Raw genomic sequence first — 16,996 nt, forward strand, 5'->3', positions numbered from 1 at the left:
TGCAGCCCGACCAGAGCCCCACATCCCACAGCAGCCTGGCCAGAGCTCCTCACCCCACTGCAGCCCGGCCAGAGCCCCTCACCCCACAGCAGCCTGGCCAGAGCCCCTCACCCCACTGCAGCCCGGCCAGAGTCCCTCGCCCCAGTGCACCCTGGCCAGAGCCCCTCACCCCACTGCAGCCCGGCCAGAGCCCCTCACCCCACAGCAGCCTGGCCAGAGCCCCTCACCCCACTGCAGCCCGGCCAGAGCCCCTCACCCCACAGTTAGTCTGGCCAGAGCCCCACAGGCCAGGGCAGCCCCGCCAGAGCCACTCACCCCACAGCAGCCTGGCCAGAGCCCCTCACCCCACTGCAGCCCAGCCAGAGCGCCCGCCCCCCCCCCAGCTGATTCCTGTGGCCCCGGTGGCCAGGGCAGAAGAGGTCTTGCTGCGCCAGAGGTGGGGGGCACGCATGCAGAAGGCATGTCGCGGGTGCTCCCCTGGGATTCTGGACTTTGACTCCAAGTTGCTTTATTTCTGAGAGGGCTGATGGGGGGCTGGTGGGGTGGGGGGTCCTCGGCGACTCTCCCGCCCTCACGGCGAGGCACTGGCGGGAGTGTGACTGCGTGAGGAGGCCGAGAGCCGCTGGTTCTGCGCGGGCACCGGGCTCGACGGGCCGTGGGAGCTCCTGCTGCTGTTGCTGCCAGGCGCCCCTGGGACAAGGGGTCTGCGGGCAAACAGGACACCTGTGGGAGCAAAGAGACACAGGGTGACCCAGCACGCCCCTGAGGGCACCACAGAGCCCATGGCATGGGGATCGGGCACTGCAGCCACGGTGCCCGTGGGCCCTGCGATACCCCATCGTCGCGTTCCCCCTCTCCAGACCCCACAATTCCCCCTATGTCCCCCATTATTCCCCCTGCACCCCAGGCCCCTCGAGATCCCCCCCTGCAATTTCTGCCTTTTCCCCAAATGTATCCCAACAGCTGCTTTGCTACAAAGGTGACAGCGCTGCCAGCCCCAGACCTTCACCTGGAGCCACGCTAGGGGTGCCCTCTCCCCCCACAATCCTGTACACGCCCCCCCCATCCTGTAGATGGGACCCTCTCCCTGCTGGATCCCATACATGGACCCCTCTCCCAACCCGATCCCATACATGGACCCCTCCCCCCCCCCAAATCCTGTACATGGGCCCCTGCCACCGCGCTCTGATCCGACATACAGGGTCTCATCTCCTCTCTGTGATCCCCCAAGGGGCCCTATGTGCTGGCCCCCTGCTTCCCCTGCCCCAGCTTCAGGCCAGCTCTGGCTCCCATCGCACACTGGTTTTGCGTTAGTCTAGTCAATACACAGGCACCCTGCCTGAGACCCCGGGGCACTGCTCCCTCCTGCCGCCCACTGGCCACGAGTCCAACTCCTGCAGGGGGTGGCCGCTCTGTGAGCTAGCCCACGAGCCCTGGTTTCCCTCCTGGAGCACAGGGCTAGCCCCCAGCCATGTGGGACGGGAGGGGGTCTCTGTGGAAGCCAGTGGGCACAGGGACGAGGCAGCAGCCAGCCCAGAGGTGCAGTGGGGCGGTGGACCTGCTGCCTTCATTTAGGGTTATTTATCGATGACCGTCGCCCTTGGGTCCCAGCAGAGCTCAAGGCCCCGCTGTGCCAGGTGCTGCACAGACATAGTGCCAGCGCCAGTCCCTGCCCGGCCCAGCTGGCCACCCCCCCACCAGGAAGGGTGACGGGGCGCCAGGCCTGGGGAGGGAAGGGGACTGGACCAGGGTCACCTATCTAGGCAGTGGCGGGGATAGAACCCAGGTCTCCTGGCACCCAGGCCTCTCCCATGGGGCCTGGCCACCTCTCTGCCCACCCGCCTGGGCAGAGCCCTCTCTGGTGCCACTCCACCAACTCCCAGCTTGGCCCAGCTGGGCGGCTGAGCAGGGCCCACCCGATCCCATCGCAGGCCAGGGAGAAGCAGAGCCGTGCACCAGGCGCCGGCGACGCCAGCGAGAGCCCTGGACTCCTGGCAGGTGCCCGCTACAGCCTCTCGCGCTGCCCGTCGCAGCTGGGCTCGGGCAGCCAGACGCTGCGAGCAGAGGATGCCAGGCCTGTGACATGCCTAAGGATCACAGCCGCCCAGAGGAGACAGAGCCATGCAGGGGGCTGCTGGGGGAAGTGGCCCCTGGGACATCTGCGGCCTGGCCCTGGGAACACACTGTCAGGGCCTCTCCTGCGCTGGGCCGGGGCTGGGGGCTCCCTGGCCAGCTCTTGCCCCCTGGCATTTGAGGCCACAGGCCTGTGAGAGCCTGATTGGCCCGAGCTACAGGAGCAGCTGGGGGCCGGGGTGGCACCAGGGCAGGGCTGAAGCTCCCGTGCCCGCAGCAGCACGTTGGCGCCCCGGCTGCAATAGCCAGCGTGCGTGTGTTGCACGTGGGTGAACCCACCCTGCCACCTCGCCAGCAGCCACCGCTGGCATCAGCACCTGGAGGAGAGGAGCTGGGGGCAGCTGCCAGCCAGCGTCAGAGACATGTGTGGGCGGGAGCTGGAGGAGCATGGCCCGGGGGTCCACAGCCCGTGTCGCGTGTGGCAGGTTTTCGGGAGAACCGGGATCTAGGCGGGGAGGGATCGTCATGAAGCCAGGACCTTTCTCCGGAACTGTCCCTTTCTTCACGTGGCTTCTCCCTGCCTGGCGTGAGAGCCCCGTATCTGGAGCATCCCACGGGGCTGCTTCTGGAAGAGGGGCAGGGCACATGCCACGCACAGGGGAATCCCTCTCTCGCCCACCACGAAGTGAGATCAGGTCCCCTCCAGCCAGGTCCAGCACCCAGTTCACCATTGCCTTCACGGTGACGCCCTCCATGGACTCACCCTGGCTGGCCCTCCCCACTGGTCTCTCCTCCCCACGTTCCCATCCCGGAAGGTGCAGGAGCCGTCTCCTCTGCAGCCCCACCGCCCATCTCTGGCTGCATGGCTTTCTCCTCCCCGGCCTCTGGCTCTGACTTCTCCCCCCGACCCTGCTGCCTAGTGCCTGGTGCCTATAGGCGAGGAGCCTGGGGAATAGCTGGGGTGTCAGGCCAGCAGGCTCCCCCAGGCAAAGGAAGGATGGTACAGACACAGGGCTGTTATCAGCCCTGACCTTTCCATATAGTTAAATATTTAACTGCTGTCAAATCCAGCTTTATATTTTAATTGGGGCAGCGCAGCATGGCTAGGAGGCGTCTCCAGGGGGGAGCGGGGTGACCCACTTAGCAAAGCAGGAACGCACACTTAAAGGGACAGGCCCCAGATTGTACGAAACCTTCCCAGCCGCTCCCACAGGGGCTCTCAGCCAAGGGGCTCTCGCTGCTCTGCTCAGAGACGGAGCCTTGATCCCTCGCGGCTCGTGAGCAGGAAAAGGGTGGGAGATTCTGGATCATTCAGGCTCCCCACTGAACTCCAGCTTTCTGGGCCGTGCCCTCGGCTCTCGGCACAGATCTGTCCCCGCCTGCACCTCTGCTCCCAGCCACGCATGCACCCAGTGCACTTCTGAGAACACGAGAACGGCCATCCTGGGTCAGACCAAGGGTCCATCCAGCCCAAGATCCTGTCTGCCGACAGTGGCCAGTGCCGGGTGCTTCACAGGGAATGAACAGGACAGGGTAATTAGTGAGTGATCCATCCCCTGTCAACCAGTCCCAGCTTCTGGCTGTCAGAGGTTTAGGGACACGCGGAGCATGGGGTTGTGTCCCTGACCATCCTGGCTAATTGCCATTGATGGCCCTGTCCTCCAGGAACTTATCTAGTTCCCTTTAGAACCCAGTTATACTTTTGGCCTTAACAGCATCCCCTGGCAAGGAGTTCCACAGGTTGACTGTGTGTTGTGTGAAGAAATACTTCCTGTTGTTTGTTTTAAACCTGCTGCCAGTTCATTTAATTGGGTGACCCCCTGGGTCTTGTGTTATGTGAAGGAGTAAATAACACTATGATCCTCAGCAAAAGCATTCGTACCAGCACCTGTATGGCACCCATCACTGTGGTGTCTGGGTGCACCGGACGTGGTTTAGATTAAAGGCAGGGGATCTAACAGTGAAATTCACCCCTGTGCAGAGCGGCTGGTGCCCCTTGGGGTGCCGGTGATGTCTGGGGTGCATAGCCCTCCTGCTAGCCCACTGCCATGGGAAACACTTTGCCAGCAGGTTTCATGGATGGACGTTTGTGGACAGCAAAGAAACGTTCAGATTCAGGGATCTCAGGTTCCATTCCTGGCTCTGGAAGGTGAGTTCTCCAGCGGGCACGAGCCGGGGAGCCGCCGTCCACCGCCTTGGCTGCAGCATAAGTCTCTCCATCTGTCTGTGCCAGTCCCCCTGGTTGTGCAGTGAGTCCCCACCCCCACGCTACGGCCAACTGATCCCGCAGTGATGAAAGCCCAGGCCTCTGGTGCTGCTCCCCCCTCCGCCTGCCCAGCGCCCTCCACCACCAGATCGACTGAGGCTCACCAGGGCAATCTGCAGCTCTGCCTCCCCGCCCCCGCCTCCCCAGCATGCTCGGCCCTGCCACTTCATTACAATGGATTTTATAGTAAAGACATCAGATTGAAGGAAGGACTCGCCGGCCGGGCAGTGGCTATAACTTATTGGATTTCCTGGCCGCAATTACATGGGCTGAGCAGCCCTTCTATTTACCTGTGTAGACAACTCCATTTATTTCTATTGACATGTTGATGCTGCTAATGCCGTTGGTGGACAGGTTCAATGCGGTCTCCTGTCTGTCATCTGAGGGAAAGGAAAGACCGATATGAGCATTAAGAGAAACAGAAATTAGACAGGCCTGCCTGGGAAACAAAGCCAGTGGGATGGGCCCCCCCACCTGCTCCAGCCAGCTGGCTAACCCCGTTTGCCTCTCTGGGTTAGCAACTGGGACATTTTCCTCCCCAGTTTTGCTGGGGCAGAGGGTGGGATCTCGCAGGGCCCAGCTTGGGGAGCAATTCCCATCACTCCCCGTGGCTGCCATGTTTGTTGGAAGGGAGAGTCTCGTCACACCCTGGGGCACAAAATCACGTGGTGCCGACTTGCACGATGATGTCCTGGTGTCACCAGGCAACAGCAATAGGGTTTGACAGGCTCCCCCAAAAGTAACATCCGATGAGCAGTGCAGGTGAGGCACAAGATCTGGTCATCACAGCCCACCCCCATCCGTCCATCTCTACCTCTCCACTTATCATACGTACTCCTCTCGCTGTCTATCGATACATACCCATCTATCTGCCCGTCCATCCAGCTATAGGTACCCCTCTGCCTCCCTCCCTAGCCATTCATTGGTATGTCCTCCCTACCTCCCCATCTATACATACCCTGAGCCATCCCTCCTGCCGTCCATCAGTCCATCCATCCATCCATCCCTCCGTCCATCCATCAGTCCATCCCCACACTCTCCCTTCCATCCATCCATCCATCCATCCATCCATCCATCCATCCATCCCTCCGTCCATCCATCCGTCCATCCCCACACTCTCCCTTCCATCCATCCATCCATCCCTCCGTCCGTCCATCCATCCATCCGCACATGCCCCCTTCCATCCATCCATCCATCCAGCCCCACATGCCCCTTTCATCCATCCATTCCTCCGTCCATTAGTCCATCTCCACACGCCCCCTTCCATCCATCCATCCATCCACCCCATATGCCTCCATCCATCCATCCATCCGTCCATCCCCACACGTCCCCATCCATCCATCCATCCCCACATGCCCCCTTCCTTCCATCCATCCATCCATCCATCCATCCATCCAGCTCTAGGTACCCATTCATCCATCCATCGAGCTATGCCTCTCTCCCTAGCCATTCATTGGTGTGTCCTCCCTACCTCCTCATCTATACATACAGTGATTTCCCTACACCCCCCCAAAAATTTCCCCAACCCCCCCAGTTTTGTGAACTAGTTACATGCCAATTTAGTGACTGTTTGGAAATTTGAATTGAAATGGAAACATTAATACACACTTTAAAAGCATATACAGTGTATGATAAAATAAGTGTATCTGAAAAAGTATCATAGATTTGAAAAGTATGAACATGGACTAGCTTCCTTATACAGCTGTTGTTTTTATGACCATGTCAGTACATTCATTTAGGTGATGTTGGCCAACCTAATCATTTCAAATAATGATTTGTAAGCAAAGTCCAAATGAGCTCTCCCGGACAGCTAGTGATGAGCTGGGGGCAGGGGGGAAAGGCTTCAGGACCAGATTGTATTTACATTCACACCTCATCTACCTAGGTATCCAGCAAACAGAGCTGCCTTGCCCAAGTGATAGATTTTGGCTGGGGTTGGGTTACAAATCACTTCAATGAGGGGGGAAGGGGGGGAATTAAATGTTGTTTTTCTTATTGTCGGAGTAAAGGGCAGTAGAACTGTACTTAGCCTGTGCTGACTGAGGGCATGGAGAGAGAGGGTGGGGACAGGTGTTTTGCTTGATGGTCTGTCTGAGTCACAAGTACGATTTGACCTGCCTCTCTCCACTGTTTAAAGACAGAGCTGATTAGGCTCCAGAGAGAGTCTTTTGTTGTGTTCAGTGACCACTACAGCTGAAACCACTGAGAATCAGGTCTACGCGCTCAGACCTGTGGTGGGGACAGCGTTTCTGTGGAAGAGACGGCCCAGTCTGCACTAGCAGCGAGGTTCCCCCCCTGAGAGCTCAGCTGAAATCACTGGGAGCTGGTGGAACCTCAAGAGACCCACTCGCAGAGGTCACGGTGGCAGGTGGCAGCTGAAGGTGATGGCGCAGGGCCATTGGCAACAGAGCGATGGAGTAAACGGTGGCACAACGAACAACAGTGGCCAGAGCGAACAGTGAGCAGCTGGAGGAACGAGCAAGGTGCCTTCTTGACCCCCACCTGGGAGATGAATTCATGTGAAAGCACCTCTGAACTCTGAGTCTCCACTGACCAAGGACAACACCGGTGAGTGTTAATGCGGCTGTTAAGAATGCTGGAGACACAACACAGTTCACACGAACATACATGGCTGTGGCATCCTACTTTCTATTTAAGCAAGAGATGCCACACACTACGAACTGGAGGCCAATGTTAAGTGCATTGTCACTTGTTCATCCTGGAGTTGGACACTGGTTCCGAACAAGACCAGCAAATGCTCACCGTCTTTCTGCAAGAAACTCAACTGACTGGCTAGAAGCATGTGGTGCAACAATGAAAGACTCAACAGTAGAAAAAGTGAAGAACTCTCTCACCACATTCAAAAAATGTGCATACATGGCTGATGAATGCACCGATGCAAATGGGCATCAAGTATTAAGTCATTGTGTACATTATCTTGATGTCAGCGGTAGGCCAGTAGATGCATTTCTAGATGTTCAAGTTATAGAGGACAGATTGGCTGCATCTGTGACAACCCACATCTTAGAAGAGTTAAATGCTTGTCAATAGGACCCCAAACAGATGGCTGCTTGTGCATTTGATGGAGCTGCAAACTTCTCTGGAAGACATGGTGGAGTACAAGCTTTGCTCAGAGAAAAGTGTAACCCTAGTCTCTCCTATACACACTGCAGAGGCCATCTACTCCAAGCAGTGCTAGTACGGGCTGCAGACTCTTCAAAAGACATTTAAAAAGCTATACATTTAATGTCTTCATTGTATTCTTTTTTCAGCAAGAGTCCAAAAAGACTGAATATCTTGGAAAGTATAGAAGATACACTGGGACTGAAGTTCAAATTAGTCCAACCTGGGAAAACCCTCTGGCTTTCTCATGAGCGATCCTTGGCTGTTGTCTTAAAATTACTCCAGCCGTTATTACTGACTTTGGAAAGTATCTACCAAGATGGGATGGATCTAAGGAGTGAGGCTGGTGGATTACTTTTGCTACTACGTTCAGAGAAGACTATCGCCATTCTCTCTCTCTTGTAAGTCTACTGTTGAAAGCACTCGGGCCATTGAACAATGCCATCCGGGCATCTGCTACAACAGTAGTAGATCTTTGTCCAGCAATAGAAGCTACATTTGGATCAATCTCAATCAGAGCGCAATCCATTGAAAAAGTACTGGAAGAAGCAAAGACGTCAGTCCAGAAGTTGACTAATGAAGGCATTTATATTGAATCCTTAAGTGAAGAGGACAAGAAGTGTTTGTTAAGACAACTGAAAAAGTACACAGACTTGATTCTTAAAAATCGACAACAGCGACTTCTAGATTCTACTCAACCTCTACGTAGCTTTTACAGATCCCTGTCCTATAAAACACCGACAGCTGAGTGGAGTGAGGCACTACCAGCAACGGGGCTGCCGTGTGCTCAGGAGAGAATAGAGAATTTGAACACACAGTGGAATGTCCTACGATGAATGAATGAAGATTTGACTTCAACTTCTTCTTTATCATCACTAGTGGCTCGACCCGATCTTTGTGCTCTGTTTCCTGGGCTGAGAGAAGTGGGAATTCATCTCTTCCCACTCCCGGTCACAACAGCCACAGCTGAGCGTTCTTTTGCCTCATTGAATAGAATTTTGTGTCCAGAAAGACGTCGCCTTCTGCCTGATCCTGTGACTGAACTAATGAGCATATCCATGGAAGGACTGGAAGTACCGGCCACGCGAGAAGCCACCAAAGATGAACGCATTGCATTCAAGAAGTTCATTAACAGAGCTGTGCAAAATTATAACAAGAAACCAAGAAGGATGCAGACGTCGTGCTTCATAGAAGGCTTGAGTAGCCAACTTTAATTTGTGTGATGATTTTAAAATCTAATAAAATGGCCATGAAACATTTTTCAGTTTTTACTATAGTGCCCTACAGCCCACCTTCACCCTCACGGTCTCACCCCTCATCGGCCCTGACACCCGCTCCCGTAAATTCAAAAACCCCCCCAATTTCAATTCCCTGGGGAAACCACTCTGTCTGTCTATCTACCTTTCCCAGACCCGAAGAAGAGCTCTATGTAGCTCAAAAGTTTGTCTGTTTCACCAACAGAAGTTGGTCCAATAAAAGATATCACCTCCCCCACCTTGTCTCTCTGTCTCCCTCCATCTGTTCATAACCCCTATCTAGCTCACTGTCTCTACATCATCCATACCCCTCTATACAACATACGTGCTTCTCTATCCACCCACATGTATCCCTCTCATTCTAGATCAGACATTCCGCTCGCCTGAATCCACTGGGGGTTTGGCTTGTGCTCACCGCCATCACTCTGGATCACAAATCCAGGAACACGGGGTGGCCCCCACCCCCATCCTGCCCTGTCCCTCTGCTCTATTCCAGTGTGTTCGCAGGTTCTCATTAACCCCTGGGGGGGGCAACAGCAGTCCTCACCCAAGGACAGTTGTGCTATGGCTGGTGCCTGCAGTCATGCAATGTGAGCCCCAGGAAAGCCCGGCTGGTTCCCCCCCTGGAAGGCCAGGCCAGCCGGGCGCGGGTCAGGCACCCACCAGAGGCTGAGCGGCGTGGGTGTGACGAGACCAGCAGGCTCTGACTGAATCTGTCCCACGCAGGGAAGGGCTGGACTGCGTCCGCTCAGCCGCTCTCCACTGCGCTCCCTCCTTCGAGCTCCAGGAGATGGGGGGGGGGGAGACAGCAGCCCTATCTCCACCAGCCACATGTCCCGCCGCCCCATTGTAGCCAGAGTGACATACTCCAGGAAGAGCATCTCGCCCGGGGGGCGCATGGAGGGACCCTGCGGGGACTCCAGGGCAAACAAACCTGCGGTCCCTGAACACCATGCAGGGCTGCTGGCTCAGTGCCGACTCGGAGGGCAGCATGGGGAATGGGGCACTCGGCTGGGGTCCCCCCTCCACCCAGTGAGCAGCCCCGATCCTGCTTAGCTTCAAACTCAGCAGCATGTCACAGCCCACGGTGGTGCAGCTGTTCAGACAGTGACAACGTGCCAGCCAGCGAGGCTCCGCCCCTGCCCCTGCCCCTGCCCCTGCCCCTCTGCCCCTGCTCCTGCCCCTCTGCCCCTCTGCCCCTGCCCCTCTGCCCCTCTGCCCCTGCTCCTGCCCCTGCCCCTGCCCCTCCTCCTCTGCCCCTGCCTGCTCCTGCCCCTGCTCCTGCCCCTGCCCCTCTGCCCCTGCCTGCCCCTGCTCCTGCCCCTGCTCCTGCCCCTGCCTGCTCCTGCCCCTGCCCCTGCCCCTGCCCCTCTGCCCCTGCCTGCCCCTGCCCCTGCCCCTGCCCCTCTGCCCCTGCTCCTGCCCCTCTGCTCCCCCTCCACCCGCTCCTGCCCCTGCCCCTCTGCCCCTCTGCTCCTGCCCCTGCCCCTGCTCCTGCCCCTCTGCTCCCCCTCCACCCACTCCTGCCCCTGCCCCTCCCCCTCTGCCCGCCCCCCCCCGCCCGGGACCTCGGTTGCTGATCTTGATGTTCCTGGGGAGCTGGGAGGCCATGGCCAGCAGGTTCTGCTGCAGGGCGCGTTGCATCAGCCGCTGCTGCTCCTCCGCCATCAGCGCCACCTTCTTCTCGGGCGGCTCCCCCGTCTCCAGCTTCTCCCGCAGCTGCTCCAGCGCGGCCACCTGGGAGGCCGCGGCGATGTGGTGCCCGGCCAGGCTGACGGGGATGGCGATGCGGCTGGGCACCGCCGCGGCCAGGACGCCGTCTTCTGGAACCGCAAGGCGGGGCAAGGGGCTCAGGGGCTGGCAGGCGGGTGGCGGGGCCGGAGGGCGGGCTGGGCCCCCTCCCCTGGGGCCAGCGCAGGAGGGCCCCTGCGGTGCTGTGCCCGGAGAGACGCCGGGGTGGAAGGAGCCGGCTCCTGTGCCCGGCTGCGTGACGAGGGGCAGAGCGGCTCCCCGAGCTGCTGACCCCTCCCGGCCTCTGCTGGCCGCCAGACCAACGCCCCGCGGTGGGCAAGCTCCTCGGGGCTGGAGTCAAAGCAGCCCCTGAGTCCGGGCGCTTGCCAGGCTGGGATCCCCATGGCAGCGGTGCCCACGCGCGGTGCCGCTCCTGTGCCCAGGCATGGCCAGCGGGGTCGCCGGGAAGGCATTTCCCCTCTCTGGGGGCTCGGCTAGGGAGCCGGGCACATCGCCTGTCTCCAGGAAGCTGCCCGGGGTCATCCACTAGGACCAGCTGGGTGTCTCCCGCCCAGGAACTGCCTGTGGCTGCAGCAGACCGGGACGCCGTGGCCGCTGCGGGGTCCAGCAGCGAGTGGGTGGCCAAGTTCCTTCCCGGGGCAGCCCCCTCGGCTGGATCCCCACGATCCACCCACTAAGCAGCGTGCGTGCAGCACGGGGGACAGACCCACGTCTCCTGCCCCCGGGGCCAAAGGCGAGCCCCCACTAGCTGCTGGCGGATGCTGCGATCCCGTCCCGCGGAAGGCGGCCCCGTCCCCCATCTCCTCCTGACTGTGGGGCTTCCCCGCCCCGCCCACCTTTCTTAACGGCGTGCACTTGGCTCGTCTGGCTGCAGCTGTGCGTGGAGACGGTGAGGGCCGGCATGGGGATCTTCGGGGAGGCCAGCATGGCCGGGGTGCCCACGGGGGAGTAGCTGAAAAGCGCCGTCCCAAAGGTCTGCCTCCGCCCCTCTCGCCGGTTGCTGTCGATGGCGGCCTGGAGCTCGCCGGGGGAGCTGAGGGCTTGTTTCTCACATTCGTAGGGGTACAGGTATTTCATGTACCTGGAGGGGGGCGGGGGCGAGGGGGACACAGAGGGTGATGAGCCCCTGGCTATGATTGGTGGCATCTTACACCCCGCACCCCTGCCGGCTGGCCGGTTAATGACCCCACGTGAGCATTTCAAAGGGTTCAGAGCAATGCTCCCATCCAAGGACAACGGCTCACCGCTCCAGCCACCCTGTGCTTAGCACCCATCGGCAGCCAAGCTGCCCCCTCCCCTCTGCCCCCCAGCACCTCTCACCCTCTGACCAACTCCCCCTCCCTCCCAGCGCCTCCCACCCAAAGAGCTGTTTCGCGGCGCATAGGAAGCTGTGGGGGGGAGGGGGAGGAGCGGGAACGGGGCACGCTCGGGGGAGGAGGCGGGGAAGAGGTGGGGCGGGGGCTTGGGGGAAGGGATGGAGTGGGGGCGGGGCTCGGGGCGGAGAGGAGGTCGAGCACCCCCCCGGCTAGAGGGGGAGTCGGCACCTATGGCAAGGCCTGTCTGGCGTTACCATTAATGATTGGGTTGCAGCGTTGCCTAGGCAGCCCATTCAGCATCGAGGCCCCACGGTGCTAGGTGCTGCACAAACGCAGGTGCAAACCCACAAGGGGCAGAGTTACGGTTCAGTTGTCAACCTTCACTCTGGCATTTACTGACTTTTGAGCGAGTCCCTTGGCAGCCTTGACGTTCTCTGAGCCACCCCTGGACCTTTGGGGCCCAAACTGGCGGCCTCTACTACCTGAGCTAAGGGAGAGGCCCCGTGGTGGGCAGAGGAAAGGCCTTCAGCGTCCCTGTGGGACGGCCGCCAGAGGGCAAATGGCGCACACGCCGACCATCATCCGTCACGACGACCACACCATCATCACTACTGCACCGGCCAAACCCTGCGGGAAGCAGGAGCCACTGGGTTGGCGCTGGAGTGGGGCTGACCCCCTCTGCAAAGCCTGGTCCTCCCAATCTGGCTCCCCCCTTCCCATAACCCCCCTTCCCCACCCTCCAGACCCTGCCCCCTTGGCACCCCCAGCCCAGCTCTCTCCCGCCCGCCCTGCAAGACGGCAGTGGCTCACTGTGTGCGGAGAGTGAACGCCGCGCTGGTGATGGACGTGGGGAGGTTGAGGCCTTTGGTGATCTCCCGCCAGATCTTCTTGTTGATCACTTCGACCAGGCCGCCCTTCTCGGTCACCAGCCGGTACAGCGTGTACAGGTCCAGCACCTGCTTGGCCATGATGGGGATTCGGTTCACTGGAGTCCCTTAAAGAGACACAGAGACAGAGAGAGAGAGAGAAAAAGGGTGCTAGTGAAAGAGAGAATGCGTGTGCACCGGAGAGCACGAGGGTGTGTGTGTGTGTTCATGCGCGTGCCAGGCAGAGGGAGGGAATGCAAAAGAGAGAGAGAGAGAAAGGGGGGCTGTCCGACATACACCATCGTCGCCCTGCTTGGCTGCTTCCCGCGGGCACAGTCAATTTCACGCTGGTGGGAGGAGCTGGGCAGAACCAGGGGAAGCTTCCCCCCATCTCTCCCCCAGCACCCGGCAAGACCCTGTCTCAATCTCGGAGTCCCTGGCAGCTCTGCTGGAGAGAGGGCAGATTAGTGCTCACTGGGCCGGCTGGTCCTGTAACACGGACGCACATGGAACGAGGAACGGGGCTCAGATCAGCTCATTGCACCCTGGCTGCTGCAGCAAGTGTCCCCTGCTCCCCGGGCTGGACTGGAATCAGCCCCCCGGAGGTGAAAAGCTTTAGAAGCGAAGTCCCCGTGGGTGCCCCCCACAAAGAGGCAGAAGGCGTTAGCTCATTCCCAGCCCCCTGGGCCACGCCACCTGCCCCGGGAGAGCAGCCCTGTACGGCTAATTGCGCTGCTGCTGGGTCCGGCAGGGGGCCTGTCACGGAGTGCCCGGGCGATGCTCTGGAACTGCTCCCCATGAAGCCAGTCAGGACTCTGGGGCAGTCGCCTTCCGGTGAGCAGCCTGTCCGCAGGGCAAACAGCTCACACGGCTTCCACCTTCCTGGGTCTGACCTCGGAGCATTCAGCATCCTCTGCCCCTCCGTGTGCTTCCCACAGCGAGACCGCTCAGGCGGGGCTCCTGGGGAAGCCAGAGGGTCCTGCACCCCAACTCCGCAGTCAGACGGGACTCTCAGCCAGCCAGTAAAACAGAGGTTTATTAGACGACAAGAACATGGTCTAAAACAGAGCTTGCAGGTGCAGAGAACAGGACCCCTCAGCTGGGTCCATTTTGGAGGGCAGTGAGCCAGACAACCACGTCTGCACTTCACTCCATGTCCTAGCCAGCCTCCAAACTGAAACTCCCTCCAGCCCCCCCTCCTCTGGGCTTTGTTCCTTTCCCAGGCCAGGAGGTCACCTGATTCCTTTGTTCTCCAACCCTTTAGCTCTCACCTTGCAGGGGGGAAGGGTCCAGGCCATCAGTTGCCAGGAAACAGGGTGTCGGCCATTCTCTGTGTCCAGACCCCTGCACACACCTGCCCTCTAGGGCTCTGCAGTGATCATACACCCTTACCCCACCACCTAGATACTTAAGAACTGCATAAGGGAAATTGAGGCACCCCCACAATATTCGGAGGAACCATTAAGAACAGTCCCACTTCGTCACAGGGCCCAAGGGAACAAACCTGAAATGTTACCAAAGAATCAGGAGCGAAGTCACGGGAGCAAACCCTAAAAAGGCCTGGATGAAAAAAGTTACTTCGCTTGGCTGCCGGAGCTTCCAGCAACCCACGTCCCAGCAACAGCCCCTGGCGCAGGGCACGAGAACGGCACCAGGCCGAGGGTGGGAAACTTGTGGGAGCCCGAGAGCCTCCTCCAGTTTCGCTGCTCTGGAGCAGATTGCAGCCGCCCCCCGGTTCAGTGCTGCACCAGGCCTGCGGGCACACGCCTCATCCCACAGCGACGGCGCGCCCCTCCTCCTGCTCCAGTTCTCAGCCCTGTGCAGGGTCTATGAGACACAGTGCAGCGGTTCTGGCTCTGTCCTGGAGAGGGCAACGGTGCACATGCAAGGGGTGGAGAACTCGGAGGCATTAAGTCAGCGCAAGGTGTGGCAATGCATGATGGGACCTGTAGTCTTTAGGGATCACACAGTGCGCACAGCCAAGGGCTGCATTTGGGTCTCGGAGAGCTTCTTCCTGTGGCTCTTGGGCTTTGCATTAGCCATGACTCCAGTGCACACGGTAAATGGGGCAGCCTCAAAGCACACAGCTGTGGAGGCTGCAATTCCACCATGGGGGCACCTGGGGACTCAGGTTTCACTCGCAGGGGGGCAGGTGCTAGCGGGACCCCCTGGCTAGAAGACGAGCTGCATTATGTCCCATTGGGGGGGTGTCCCTCCTTACCCAGAGCAGCTCCGGGCTCTGGGGCTGAGCAGCAAGGCTTGGTTCTGGAACCAGATCTGCATCAGATCACTCTCCAGATCCGGACGGGTTTGATCCAGGGCTTCTGCGCGGCCCAGACAGACCAAAGGCAAAGATGGGAGCTGGGCTGCCCTTTCCCCAGGACACTGGGGGGCTGTACCCGGGGCTCAGACCCTGCCACATGGCTAGTAAGAGATTCCTGGGTCTGACCCAGGAGCGGGACTCCACCAACTATTCATGTCAGGCTAGAAGCTGCTGGAAAATCACTGCCACGCTGTCACGGAGTGACTCGCTCGGGCCTCTCTGCCAAGCGCCCTCCAGGTCCCACACAGCCGGGCTCCTTTTACCTGCCTCGAGGACTGAGCCAAGCACCACGGGAGGCTATGCGGGGAGGGACCAGGCCCTTGGAAAGCAACCGGCATTGTGGCTACGGGCAGCAGAGGCTTTGGGTGTCCCTAGGCACAACTGGGGCCATAGGCAGCCCTGGAATAAGCCAGCCCAGCTCCCCCTTGTCTCAGTGATGACACTCAGTAATAATGCCAGGGCTGGATACGACCCAGCAGCCGGCCGCGCGGGGATGGCAGGTCACAGTCGCAGAGCGCTGCGCGCGTGGGAGTAAACAAAGAGTTTGGGATTGCGAGGGTGGGGTTCAAAACCTCGATCTCCTGCTGACACTGCGGGCGTCTACACAGCTCACCATGCCCGGGCTCTGACTTAGGGCTGAGCCCAAGCCCCCTTTCCGTCCACACACAAATCAGTCTGACTCGGGTCAGTGCGCAGCCAGGTCCTAGGGCCCTGCCATGGGGAGGGTCAGAGCCTGAGTCCCACTGGGACAGTCCAAGCCCTGTGTCACAGAGTGTGGGGGAGTCAGGGCCCTGCACCCTTCTTCCTGCGATTCACCGTGACTCAGCCAGCCAGTAAAACGGAAGGTTTATTGGACAATAGGAACCCAGTCTAAACCAGAGCTTGTGGGTACAACCAGGACCCCTCAGTCAAGTCCTTCTGGGGGGCAGGGAGCTTGGGGTGCCCTGTGTTCCACCACCCAGCACAAAACTGAAAACAACCCCCCCCCACCCCAGCAGGCTCTCTCCTGCAGCCTTTGTCCAGTTTCCCGGGCAGAGGTGTTACCTCCCCCTCCCCGTCCTGGCTCAGGTTACAGGCTCTCAGGTCTCCCATCCCCAGTGAAAATCCCGTGCCACATTCCCAGGTCAACACTCCCCCCTCCCTGCTGCGTCACATCTCTCCCCCCTTCGAGACTGAACTGAGTGGGGTCACTCTGACCAGTGACCTGGGGAAGTTCGGGGCCCCCACTCCGGGACAGCGCATCCCCTATCAGGTTGGCACTTCCCTTCACGTGGACCACGTCCATGTCGTAATCCTGCAGGAGCAGGCTCCACCTCAGGAGTTTGGCGTTGGCTCCTTTCATCTGGTGCAGCCAGGTCAGGGGAGAGCGGTCGGTGTACACGGTGAAGTGTTGCCCGAAGAGATAGGGCTCTAGTTTCTTGAGGGCCCACACCATGGCCGGGCACTCCTTCTCGATGGCCGCGTAGTGTTGCTCCCGGGGTAGCAACTTCTTGCTCAGGTACACGATGGGGTGTCTCTCCCCCTTTTCATCCTCCTGCATTAACACTGCCCCTAGTCCTGTGTCTGCGGCGTCGGTGAACACCATAAAGGGCTTGTCAAAGTCTGGGTTTGCCAGAACCAGGCCACTGACCAGAGCCTCCTTCAGCGCCCGGAAAGCCTCCTGGCACTGCTCGGTCCAGACCACCTTGTCTGGCTTCCCCTTCTTGCATAGCTCAGTGATGGGGGTGGCTATGGCGCTAAAGTGGGGCACAAATCTTCGATAGTATCCCGCCATCCCTTGGACCTGCTTTTTGGTTTGGGGAGTGGGCCAGTCTCTGATCACCTCCACCTTGGCTGGTTCTGGCTTTAGGCGGCCGCTCCCCACCCGATGGCCCAGGTAAGATACTTCTGCCATCCCCACCTTGCACTTCTCTGCTTTGACAGTCAGCCCAGCCCCCTGGAGTCGGTCCAGCACTTGTCTAACCTGGGACACGTGGTCCTCCCAGGTCTGGCTAAAGACACAGATGTCATCAATGTACACC

General features: G+C 59.5%; 1 protein-coding gene across 1 annotated transcript in view; it reads right to left on the reverse strand.

The window, feature by feature from the left end:
• Positions 1–482: 482 nt before the first annotated feature.
• Positions 483–16,996, reverse strand: part of ARID3C (AT-rich interaction domain 3C) — a 121,995-nt gene continuing 105,481 nt past the window's right edge. The window contains exons 4-8 of the mRNA XM_074953863.1: positions 12,597–12,780; positions 11,307–11,551; positions 10,287–10,541; positions 4,630–4,719; positions 483–723 (exon numbers count right to left, since the gene is read on the reverse strand). Of these exons, the coding sequence (XP_074809964.1) occupies positions 572–723; positions 4,630–4,719; positions 10,287–10,541; positions 11,307–11,551; positions 12,597–12,780 (926 nt within the window). The 3' untranslated portion in view covers positions 483–571. The remainder of the gene's footprint in view (positions 724–4,629; positions 4,720–10,286; positions 10,542–11,306; positions 11,552–12,596; positions 12,781–16,996) is intronic.

This window comes from Natator depressus, chromosome 5, assembly GCF_965152275.1.
Source record: "Natator depressus isolate rNatDep1 chromosome 5, rNatDep2.hap1, whole genome shotgun sequence".
Taxonomy (NCBI): domain Eukaryota; kingdom Metazoa; phylum Chordata; order Testudines; family Cheloniidae; genus Natator; species Natator depressus.